The 12,546-nt window shown below is 44.1% G+C and overlaps 1 protein-coding gene across 1 annotated transcript in view; it reads right to left on the minus strand.

Moving 5' to 3' along the window:
* Positions 1–2,060: 2,060 nt before the first annotated feature.
* slc45a2 (solute carrier family 45 member 2) overlaps positions 2,061–12,546 on the minus strand; it is a 44,199-nt gene continuing 33,713 nt past the window's right edge. Inside the window, exons 6-7 of the mRNA XM_072251758.1 lie at positions 9,162–9,367; positions 2,061–2,285 (exon numbers count right to left, since the gene is read on the minus strand). Of these exons, the coding sequence (XP_072107859.1) occupies positions 2,061–2,285; positions 9,162–9,367 (431 nt within the window). The remainder of the gene's footprint in view (positions 2,286–9,161; positions 9,368–12,546) is intronic.

Consider the following 12,546-nt stretch of genomic DNA (forward strand, 5'->3'; position numbering starts at 1 on the left):
TTATTCTATAGATTTGCTGAGTATGCCCACAGGAAAATGAATCTCAGGGTTGTATGTGATAACTTATATGTACTTTGCTAATAAATTTACTTCGAACTTTGACTTTGAAAAGTTTCCCAATCCTCTAACTTCCCACTAATTTTTATTATATTATATGCCCTCTCTTTTGCTTTTATGCTGTCTATGACTTCCCTTGTCACCCACAGTTGACACATTCTCCCTTCTGAATATTTCTTCCTGCACGTTCAAAATTGCAGGACATTAAATTTATATATTGAATATCCTGCATTGTGCAGTATTCCCATCCTCATCCCTATCACCAGTTCCCAACCCCCTGACAAATTAGTTTAAACCCTCCTCAACAGCTCTAGCAAACCTGCCTGCAAGGATATTTATCCCTCTTGAGTTCAGATGTAACCTGTCCTTTTTGTACAGGCCATACCTTCCCCAGGTAAGATCCCAATGATCCATAAATCTGAATGCTGGCCCCAGTTCATCAGCCACCCATTCACCTGCCAAATCATTCCATTCTTACCCTCACTGGAGCCTGACACGGGCAGCAATCCAGATATTACTATTCTTGAGATTCTGATTTTCAGCTTCCTACCTAGCTCCCAATACTCTCTCTTCAGGACCTCATCCCTTTTCCTATCTATGTCTTTGGTACCAATATGTAGCACGACCTCTGGCTGTTCACCTTCAGAATGCAGTGGACCGACCAAAGAAATCTCGGACCCTGGCACCTGGAAGGCAACATACTGTACCATTCAGGTGTCTCTCACATCCACAGAATCTCCTGTCTGCTATGGAATCTCCTATCATTATTTCAATTCTCGTCTCCCCACTTCCCTGTTAAGCTACAGAGCCCGACTGGTCACTGTGGCTCTCCTGTGGTAGTTTGTCCCCTCTAACAGTATCGAAAGCAGCACACGTTATTGAGGGGAACATCTACAGGGGTACTCTGCACTGGCTGCCTATTCCCTCTCTGACAGTCACCCAGATAGTTGCTTCCTGCATCTTAGAGGTTACTACCTCCCTGTAGCTCCTATCTATCACTTCCTCATTCTCCCATAAGAGCAGAAGATCACTGAGTTGCAGCTCCAGTTCCTTTACGTGGTCCCTGAGGAGCTTCAGCATGATGCACTTCATGCCAATGTAGTTATCAGGGAGACTGGAGGACTCCTAGAGTTCCCACATTTCTCACAAAGAACATAACACTAACCCTGGACCCACTGGCTATGTACTAACAGACAAGAAAAAAGAAACAAAAACTTATAAGAAATTTACTTAGAGCTTTTGCCACTTCTTGGCCAAGCCTCTTGAGCCAAAGCTTAACTGCTCTAACACTGGCCCACTCACACAATGGCTGCTCAGTTTACATTTGTTTTATTTTTGGCCTTTGCTAAGTGTCTAATAGATTGAAGCCTGAAGAAATACAGTGAAAGTCCCTGATCTCTTGTTATACCTTGCGCTGTCTTTCCTCAAGTGAGTGCTTGCAGCCCGACAATATCCTATAGAAGAGATCCTATTGAGATCCTATTAAGATCCAAGAAAAGCAAGCAGTCCCTCTTCCCTCCGGGAGAATGCTCAGGAGCTTGAAGATCTCGTACGGCCAGATTTGGGAACAGCTTCTTTCCAACTGTGATAAGACTGCTGAACGGATCCTGACCCGGATCTGGGCCGTACCCTCCAAATATCTGGACCCGCCTCTCGGATTTTTGCACTACCTTACTTTCCATTTTCTATTTTCTATTTATGATTTATAATTTAAAATTTTTAATATTTACTATTTTTTTACTATTTTTAATATTTTTAATATTTAATATTTTAAATCCGGGGAGCAGGAAGCGCAGAATCAAATATCGCTGTGATGATTGTACGTTCTAGTATCAATTGTTTGGCGGCAACAAAATATAAAGATCTAGTTAGGATCATTTGTCATACTGTGCCTGAATCAAGGCAACACTGGAGTCACTGGGGAAGGCACAGGTAATAATTTGGAGCATTTAATGAAATTGAGAAAACAAAATTATCACAGTTTTGCATTCCTTCCGCTCATCTCAGTCAACGTAGTGAACAAATACTGAAACAAAGCAACAGCCCAAAAAGGAGATGGCTGACGAAGTGATCATCACAACTTTCACAGTGCCAGCCAGGTTTACCAGAGCTCCGACTCCTGCTCCGACTAGGATTTGTGCTAACTGTACCATGGAGGTCAGGGCAGCGCAGTCAATACCTTTACCCCTACTTTCGTTCAAAGCTGCCCTGTCATTTTTTCTTTCAATCTGAAAACAGAAAAAGACCACATCAATGTGCAATGCTATACAATTTTATGGACACAACTTTCCAATTTCAAGGACAAGCCCTGTAAGAACACAAGAATATAAGAAACGAAAGAGTGGGTGTTTATTTGAAAAGCATTAAATGTGTTGGAGCGTGGCCAAGTGGTTAAGGCGTTCGTCAAGTGATCTGAAGGTCACTAGTTCGAGACTTGGCCAAGGCAGCATGTTGTGTCCTTGAGCAAGGCACTTAACCACACATTGCTCTGCGACGACACCGGTGCCAAGCTGTGTGGGTCCTAGTGCCCTTCCCTTGGACAACATCAGTGGCATGGAGAGGGGAGACTTGCAGCATGGGCAACTGCTGGTCTTCCATACAACCTTGCCCAGGCCTGCGCCCTGGAAACCTTCCAAGACACAAATCTATGCTGTCACGAGACTAACGGATGCCTATAAGTAAAAATGTTTAATCCTCCCCATAGATGCTGCTCAACCTTCTGAGTTCCTCCAGCATCTTGTGAGATTAACACACACAAAATGCTGGAGGAACTCAGCAGGTCAGGCAGCGTTAATGGAGAGGAATAAACAGGCAACATTTCAGGCTGAGACCCTTCCTCAGTCCTGAATGGGATGCACTGCTGTGGGTGGTGGTAGGGGCAGCTATATTAGGGAGGTTTAACAGACTCCTAGGTGGGCACAGGGATGAAAGGAGAATGGAGGACTACGTGGGAGGAAAGAGTTAGATTAATTTTCAAGCAACACACATCAAAGTTGCTGATGAACGCAGCAGGCCAGGCAGCATCTATAGGAAGAGGTACAGTCGACGTTTCAGGCCGAGACCCTTTGTCAGGACTAACTGAAGGAGGAGTGAGTAAGAGATTTGAAAGTGGGAGGGGGAGGGGGAGATCAAAAATGATAGGAGAAGACAGGAGGGGGAGGGATGGAGCCAAGAGCTGGACAGGTGATTGGCAAAGGGGATATGAGAGGATCATGGGACAGGAGGTCCGAGGAGAAAGACAAGGGGGGGGAGGAACTCCCCCTCCCCCTCCCACTTTCAAATCTCTTACTAACTCTTCCTTCAGTTAGTCCTGACGAAGGGTCTCAGCCTGAAACATCGACTGTACCTCTTCCTACAGATGCTGCCTGGCCTGCTGCGTTCACCAGCAACTTTGATGTGTGTTGTCTGAATTTACAGCATCTGCAGAATTCCTGTTGTTTGCGAGATTAATTTTCAATTAAGTTAAAAAGGTTGGCACAAGATTGGGATCCAAAGGGCTTATATTGTTTTATGTTCTAAGAGTGAGATATACTGGTTCACCATTATTAACTTCACAACCTCAAAAAAGTCAGCAGATCCTTTCATAAAGTCCATTCTAATTCTGCTTAACTCTATTACTCTCATTTAAACAGTGGGCTAACAGTTCCCTGATTGCTTTAATCCCCCTTTTGTAAAAACTTAGGTTACATTTGCAGCCCTCCAGTGAAAGGAATAATTTCAGAATCTAGAAAGTTTTAGAAGCTGAAAAAAATAATTCAATTACTAAAATATGCTTTTCTTCCAGGAGAGCCAACATAGGCCTGGATAATTTTTACCATGTCAATGACACTAATTAAGGACACATTCTGTGAAAAACACACCTTTTTGGTGATTCTCTGGTAAATTATGATTAGACAAGGGATGACTTATACTAAAAGGGCTAGAATTGAGAGCAAAAATCTCAAAGAAAGCTACCAAATTACAAGGAATTTCATTACACAAATATGTAGCAGCACGTTTCCCTGTGTTCACCAGTAAGATCTGCTTCATACTACAGAGCCCCAGTGTACAGACAGGTAAAATCAGTCACTTGCAAAGATGGTCATGCCCATTTTGACTCTTTTAAATATGGAATTCTATACTGCTGAAATTGAGCAAAAAATTATAGTTGATCTTCTAAAGAACTTAGGCATAGAAACATAGAAAACCTACAGCACAATACAGGCCCTTCGGCCCACAAAGCTGTGCCAAACATGTCCTTACCTGAGAAATTACCTGGGGTTACCCATAGCCCTCTATTTTTCTGAGCCCCATATACCTGTCCAGGAGTCTCTTAAAAGACCCTATCGTAACCACCTCCACCACTGTCGCTGGCAGCTCACTCCACGCACTCACCACTCTCTACGTGAAAAACTTACCCCTGACATCTCCTCTGTACCTACTTCCAAGCACCTTAAAACTGTGCCCTCTCATGGTAGGCATTTCAGCCCTGGGGAAAAGCCTCTGACTATCCACACGATCAATGCTTCTCATCATCTTATACACCTCTATCAGGTCACCTCTCATCCTCTGTCGCTCCAAGGAAAAAAGGCCGAGTTCACTCAACCTATTCTCATAAGGCATGCTTCCTAATCCAGGCAACATACTTGTAAATCTCCTCTGCACCCTTTCTATGGTTTCCACATCCTTCCTGTAGTGAGGCGACCAGAACTGAGCACAGTACTGTAAGTGGGGTCTGACCAGGGTCCTATATAGCTGCAACATTACCTCTTGGCTCCTAAACTCAATTCCATGATTGATGAAGGCCAATACACCGTATGCTTTCTTAACCACAGAGTCAACCTGCGCAGCAGCTTTGATTGTCCTATAGACTCAGACCCCAAGATCCCTCTGATCCTCCACACTGCCAAGAGTCTTAACGTTAATACTATATTCTGCCATTATATTTGACCTACTAAAATGAACCACATCACACTTATCTGGGTTGAGCTCCATCTGCCACTTCTCAGTCCAGTTTTGCATCCTATCAATGTCCTGCTGTAACCTCTGACAGCCCTCCATACTATCCACAACACCCCCAACCTTTGTGTCATCAGCAAATTTACTAACCCAGCCCTCCACTTCTTCATCCAGGTCATTTCTAAAAATCATGAAGAGTAGGAGTCCCAGGATAGATCCCTGAGGCACCCCACTGGTCACCAACATCCATGCAGAATATGACCCGTCTACAACTACTCTTTGCCTTCTGTGGGCAAGCCAGTTCTGGATCCACAAAGCAATGTCCCCTTGGATCCCATGCCTCCTTACTTTCTCAATAAGCCTTGCATGGGGTACCTTGTCAAATGCCTTGTTGAAATCCATATACACTACATCCACTGCTCTACCTTCATCAATGTGTTTAGTCACATCCTCAAAAAAATTTAATCAGGCTTGTAAGGCATGACCTGCCTTTGACAAAGCCATGCTGACTATTCCTAATCATATTATGCCTCTCCAAATATTCATAAATCCTACCTCTCAGGATCTTCTCCATCCACTTACTGACCACTGAAGTAAGACTCACTGGTCTATAATTTCCTGGGCTATCTCTACTCCCTTTCTTGAATAATAGAACAGCATCTGCAACCCTCCAATTTTCCGGAACCTCACCTGTCCCCATTGATGATGCAAAGAGCATCGCCAGAGGCTCCATACAATCGCCAAGACCCTTTTCCGTAGTGAATACTCAAGGAAAGTACCCATTAAGCACCTCTGCTATCTCCTTTGGTTCCATACACACATTTCCACTGTCACACTTGATTGGTCCTATTCTCTCACATCTTATCCTCTTGCTCTTCACATACTTGTAGAATGCCGTGGGGTTTTCCTGAATCCTGTCCGCCAAGGCCTTCTCATGGCCCCTTCTGGCTCTCCTAATTTCTTTCTTAAGCTCCTTCCTGATAGCCTTATAATCTTTTAGATCTCTATCATTATCTAGCATTTTGAACCTTTTGTAAGCTCTCCTTTTCTTCTTGACTAGATTTACAACAGCCTTTATACACCACGGATCTTGTACCCTCCCATCCTTTCCATGTCTCACTGGAACGTTCCTACTCAGAGCCCCATGCAAATATCCCCTGAACATTTGCCACATTTCTTCCGTACTCTTCCCTGAGAATATCTTCCCAATTTATGCTTCCAAGCTCCTGCCTGATAGCCTCATATTTCTCCTTACTCCAATTAAACATTTTCCTAACTTGTCTGTTCCTATCCCTCTCCAATGCTATGGTGATCACGATCTCCAAAATGCTCTCCTACTGAGATATCTGACACCTGACCAGGTTCATTTCCCAATACCAAATCAAGTACAGTCTCTCCTCTTGTAGGCTTATCTACATGTTGTGTCAAGAAATCTTCTTGAACACACCTAACAAACTCCACCCCACTTAAACCCCTCGCTCTAGGGACATGCCAATCAATGTTTGGGAAATTAAAATTTCCCACTGCAACAACCCTGTTATTATTACCCCTTTCCAGAATCTGTCTCCCTATCTGCTCCTCGATGTCGCTGTTACTATTGGGTGGTCTATAAAAAACACAGACTGAGTAGACAACCCCTCCATAACTTCCCCCTTTTCTGCAGCCGTGACACTATCTCTGATCAACAGTGCTACGCCCACACCTTTGTTGCCTCCCTCCTTGTCCTTTCTGAAACATCTAAAGCCTAGCACTCAAAGTAACTGTTCCTGACCCTGAGCCATCCAAGTCTCTGTAATGGGCACAACATCATAGCTCCAAGTACTGAGCCATGCTCTGAGCTCATCTGCTTTGTTCACAATACTCCTTGCATTAAAATAGACACATCTCAAACCATTGGTCTGAGCGCGTCCCTTCTCTATCACCTGCCCATCCTCCCCTCTCGCAGTGTCTCCAAGTTTTCTCTAGTTGTGAGCCAACTGTCCCTTCCTTTGTCTCTTCAGTTTGGTTCCCACCCCCCAGCAAACCAAGTTTAAATTCTCCACAATAGCCTTAGCAAACCTCCCCGCCAGGATATTGGTCCCCCTGGGATTCAAGTGCAACCCATCCTTTTTGTACAGGTTACACCTGCCCTAAAAGAGGTCCCAATGATCCAGAATCCCTGCCCCCTGCTCCAATCCTTCAGCTACACATTTATCCTCCACTTCACTCTATTCCTATACTCACTGTCGTGTGGCACAGGCAGTAATCCTGAGATTACTACCTTTGAGGTCCTACTTCTCAACTTCCTTCCTAGCTCCCTGTAGTCTGTTTTCAGGACCTCCTCCCTTTTCCTACCTATGTCGTTGGTACCAATACGTACCACAACCTCTAGCTGATCACCTTTCCACTTCAGGATAAATGGACGCGATCAGAAACATCCCAGACCCTGGCACCTGGGAGGCAAACTACCAGCCGTGCCTCTATCCTGCATCTACAGAATCACTTGTCTGACCCCCTAACTATAGAGTCCCCTATTACTGCTGCCATCCTCTTCTGTTCCCTACCATTCTGAGCCCACAGGGCCAGACTCAGTGACAGAGGTGCAGCCACCGTTGCTTCCCTCAGGTACGTTGTTCCTCCCCCAACAGTACTCAAGCAGTATCTGCCAGTTAACAACACCTCAGGTGAATTAACCACTTTGAAGATAATATTTACTTTAACATGTTTATACTTTAACAAAGGAACAAATTACCTTGAATCTGATTTTACGGAAAAATATGCATACCAAAGCAAAGCTTGTATTCTGATTTCATTAAAGAGTTATGCCAAGGCAAGTTTCTACCAAAGCATGGTTCTACAAGGCAAGGTTAACTGGAGGTGCAAAGCCTGGGACTGGAGACCCACCCTGGAGTTGGAGGACTGTCTGCGTGTTGAGGGCGGTGGGAGGAAAGAGGCTTGCTTGTTGTGTTCTGTGTTGTTATGCCAAGCATTGTGGGCATGCTGTGTTGGCACCAGAATGTGCGGTGACAGTTGTGGGCTGCCCCTCCAGCAAGTATATTTAGGCATGTTGGTTATTAACACAAAAAGCACGTTTCACTATGTTTCCATGTACATGTGATAAATAAGTCTGAAAAAAAAAATCTGAATCTGAAGATGCACACTTAATGGCCAGTAGCCACTTTCTTAACCTGTACACCTGCTCGTTCATACAAATATCTAATCAGCCCATCATGTGGCAGCAACTCAATGCATAAAGGTATATAGACAGAGTTAAGAGGTTCAGTTGTTGTTCAGACCAAACATCAGAATGGAGAAGAAATATGGCTGAAGTGACTTTAACTGCTGGATGATTATTGGAGTCAGATGTGGTCAGAAAGTGCTTATCTACTGGGATTTTCGTGCACAACAGTCTCTAGAGTTTATAGAGGATGAAGCAAAAAACAAAAAAACATCCAGTGAGTACCAGTTCTGTGGATGAAAATGCCTTGTTAATGAGAGGGGGCAGAGGAGAATGGTCAGACTGGTTCAAGCTGACAGGAAGGCAAATGTATCTCAAATAATCACCTGTTATAGCAGTGATGTGCAGAAGAGCATCTCTGAATGCAAAGCACATCACACCTTGCAGTGGATGGGTACAGCAGCTGAAGACCAGAAGCATACACTCAGTGACAACTTTATTAGGTACAGGAGTTATCTAAAGCTGCACAGTAGTGAAGTGGTTAGCACAACACTCTACAGTACAAGCGACCCAGGTTCAATCCCTGGAAGGAGTTCGCACGCTCTTCCCATGACAACAGGGTGCTCCAGTTTCCTTCCACAGTCCAAAGATGCACCGGTTGGTAGGTTAATTGGTCCTTGTAAATGTCCTGTGATAAGGCTCAGATTAAATCAGGGCTTGCTGAGCGGCGTGACTCAGAGGGCCGGGAGGTCCTATTCCACGGTGTAGCTCAATAAATAAATAAATAAACCAACTAACTAACAAATAAAGTGGCCACTGAGTGTATTTTGTCTTTATTCCCACTTGCACAGCTACGGATAACTTTAAATCTTCTAAATTCTTAGGATTTATGACAGGGAGCACAGGTTCCCATTGAGTAGAATTAGATTTAATTTGCGTTCTCAGAACAAAACAAAATGATTCTGATTCATTACAATCTCCACCCTTTCTCTTACGTTTCATTTCTTACCTTCTCTTTTTTGTGGTACTCAGCTATCAAGTTAAAGGGAATGGTGTAAAGTGTACTTGACATTGCTCCAAATAATGCAGAAAGAATCAGGGTGGAGAGAACATTAGGAAAGAACGCAATCAATCCAGTTCCAATGCCAAACAGGACATAGCCCAAAAAGTACAGTACTTTCAATCCAATTAGAGGAATAAGGATCTTCTGTGTATCTGGAAGTATGAAGAAAGACACAATTAAAACCATAAGGCTATAAAATATAGGAACAGTACACCTCACATGCTGGAGGAGCTGGGCAGGTCAGGCAGCATCTATGGATGGGAATAAACCATCACCGTTCTGGGATAAGACCTTTCATCAGGACTGGAAAGGAAGAGGGAAGAAGACTTCCATCCAGAGATGCTGCCTGGCCTGCTGAGCTCCTCCAGCACATTGTGTGTATTGCTCTAGATTTCCAGCATCTGTAAAACCTCTTGTGTCTAAGATACATCAGCAAAATAAGGCCATTCAGCCCATTGGGGCTACTCCACTATTCTATCATGGATGATTTATTATCCCTCTCCACCCCATTCTCCCACCTATTCCCCATAACCTTCGACACCCTTACTAATCAAGGATCTATTAACCTCTGCTGTAAATATACCCAATGACTTGCCATATCTGGCAATTAATTGCACTGATTCACTACCCTCGGGCTTAAGAAATTCCTCTTCATCTCTTTTCTATTGGGATATCTGTGTATTCAGTGGCCACTGGATGATGCAATACTAGTCATTTGAAATTATCACAGAAAATATTAAACAAATATTAGTGACAGTTATGGAAATGAAAAATGGTTCACATTTTGTTACGATAATCTATTAAAATTCATCAGAATTATGAGATCTAATTATGTGCTATATTTAATCTGCTGACCCAACTGACAGCCCTGACATTTCAATGGACTGGATTATGTTGGGACAACCCTGGTGCTTTGGTCAGATGGGACTCGTCAGCCGTGGCTGGCATAACAGCAAGGTGAAGGAAAACTCAAATCTCAAACCTCTGCAGCCATGCAGCTTTACATACTCATGGGGAAGCCTTTGGGATTAAACCCCAAGGAAAAATCCAGAGCTGGAATCTCTAAGGCAGTCGGTTGTTGAGTTCAATGTTGATTGGCAACTTCTGTGATGGTGCTGGTACCAAACTGTATCAGTCTCTTCTGTTCCTATGGATTCATCAGCTATGTGGAGAGGGGGAGCCTGCTGCCTGGGCAACAGCTTGCTCTCCATATCGTTCTGCCCTGGCTTGCATGTTGACTACGTAGACAGCTAGAACGCAACATCCACGCTTGATCCTGACCAAAGGCCTCAACCGGGTGCTCAGAGTCGTCCATAAGACTATAAGACATAGGAGCTGGATAAGGCCATTCGGCTATTTCAGTCTGCTCCGCCATTCCATCATGGCTGATTTATTATCCTTCTCAACACTATTCTCCTGCCTTCTCCCCATAACACGTCACCCACAGCCCATGCACTTGCCTGGTCTTGATGCAGGAGCCCCCATCTCACTGGCCTTCATCTGTATAACTCTGTTAGGCTGAGATGGTCTCATTGGTCTCAGTTGGCATGGTTCAGAGGCCGTCGCATTTGAAAAATTACTATTAGACTTTAACAATATCCCAAGGGGTGAAGCTTTGCCATTTGTCAAAACAATCTAAGATTTTAACTGCTCTTAAATCTCCTGACATTGAAAACACATAAAACACTTAGAAACAAACAATAGCACTTTACAAATAGTTTTAAAAATGCATACCTTCCCTCTAGAATTTTAATTTTTAAGCTTAAATCTTTCGTGAACTCCTACATAACAAAACAATGCGCTGATTTACGGTCTGTCACACCACTTTTTTTCTGAGTTCTCCTACTGGAGAATCAGCAACAAACTCTCCTCCGCCAACGAGAGAGAGAGAGCAATTTGCCAAGTACTTGGAACTTTGAAGACCACGAAAGGAGTATTGTGAGCAGTTTTAGGCCCGTTATCTAAAAAGGGATGTGCTAGCATTGGAGAGGTTCCAGAGGTGGTTCAAGAGAATGATTCCAGGTATGAAAAGGTTCATGAATGAAGAGCATCTGATGGCTCTGGGACTTCATTCGCCTGAATTTAGAAGAATAAGAGGAGATCTCATTGAAACCTATCGAATATCGAAAGGCTTGGACAGAGTCAACATGGAGAGGATATTTCCTATAGTGCGGGGTACTAGGACCAGAGGGCACAGCATCAGAATACAACAATGTCCCTTAAGAACAGAGATGAGGAGGAATTTCTTTTAATAGAGGGCGCTGAATTTGTGGCGTTCATTGCCCCTGATGACTGTGGAGGCCAAGTCATTGGGTATATTTAAAGTCAAGGTTGATAGGTTCTTGATTATAAGGGTGTCAAAGATTACAGGGAGAAAGCAGGGGAATGGGGTCATGAGGGATAAATAAGGCAACCATGATGAAATGGCGATGAAGACACGAATGGGCTGAGAAGCCCAATTCTGCACCTCTGTCTTATGGTCTTAACTATCCCAGTCACGCATGCTAGAATGGAAGCCCCACTGTCACCAGGTTCCTGCTGCCAAGAACACTCAGCACAAACTTTACAATGTTAAGTGTCTCTGCCACTCAGACACATCAAAAAACTATGAAAGATATTGTGTACAGAATCTAGATTGACATGGTTATAAGTTCCCAGATATCCCACCTCTCCCGGAAATTCCGGGAGTCTCCCGCATATGAATAGTGGCTCCTTGATGCCCGCAAGTTATATACAATATCACGGAAATCAATTTTTTTGAGAGCGAACGAGCGAGAGAAAGCAAGAGAGAGCGCGAGAGCGACCACGAGAGAGCGCAAGAGTGCGAGAGAGAAAGCAAGCGAGAGAGCGCGAGAGAGAAAGCAAGCGAGAGCGCGCGAGAGAGTGAGAGAGAGCGTGAGAGAGAAAGCAAGCGAGAGAGAGCGTGCGAGAGAGAGCGAGAGAGAGCAAGACAGAGAGCGCAAGAGAGAGCGAGTGAGAGCGCGAGAGAGAGTGCATGCCATGGCAGAGTGTTCCAAAAAAATATAAAATGTACGTCACCCCAGACTACACTAAAGTGTACCCCTGCCTAATAGGGGTCAAAAATAATGACAGTGTTGCTCGCTGCACTGTTGCAACAGTGACTTTTCTATTGCCCAAGGTGGGTTAAGTGACTGTAAAAGACATGTTGAGGTGAGTTTAACAGGTGTCATTTGTTCATTAGCATAGCTAATGTTATTTGAACTAGCTGGCTGACTGCTAAGGAGCTACTCTATTGCAGACATCCCACCTCTCCCGGAAGTCTCCCGCAAACTGATGGTGTTACCTCTCTGAAATGAGTTTTTGCAGGGTG

The sequence above is a fragment of the Mobula birostris genome, chromosome 3 (assembly GCF_030028105.1).
Source record: "Mobula birostris isolate sMobBir1 chromosome 3, sMobBir1.hap1, whole genome shotgun sequence".
Classification (NCBI taxonomy): domain Eukaryota; kingdom Metazoa; phylum Chordata; class Chondrichthyes; order Myliobatiformes; family Myliobatidae; genus Mobula; species Mobula birostris.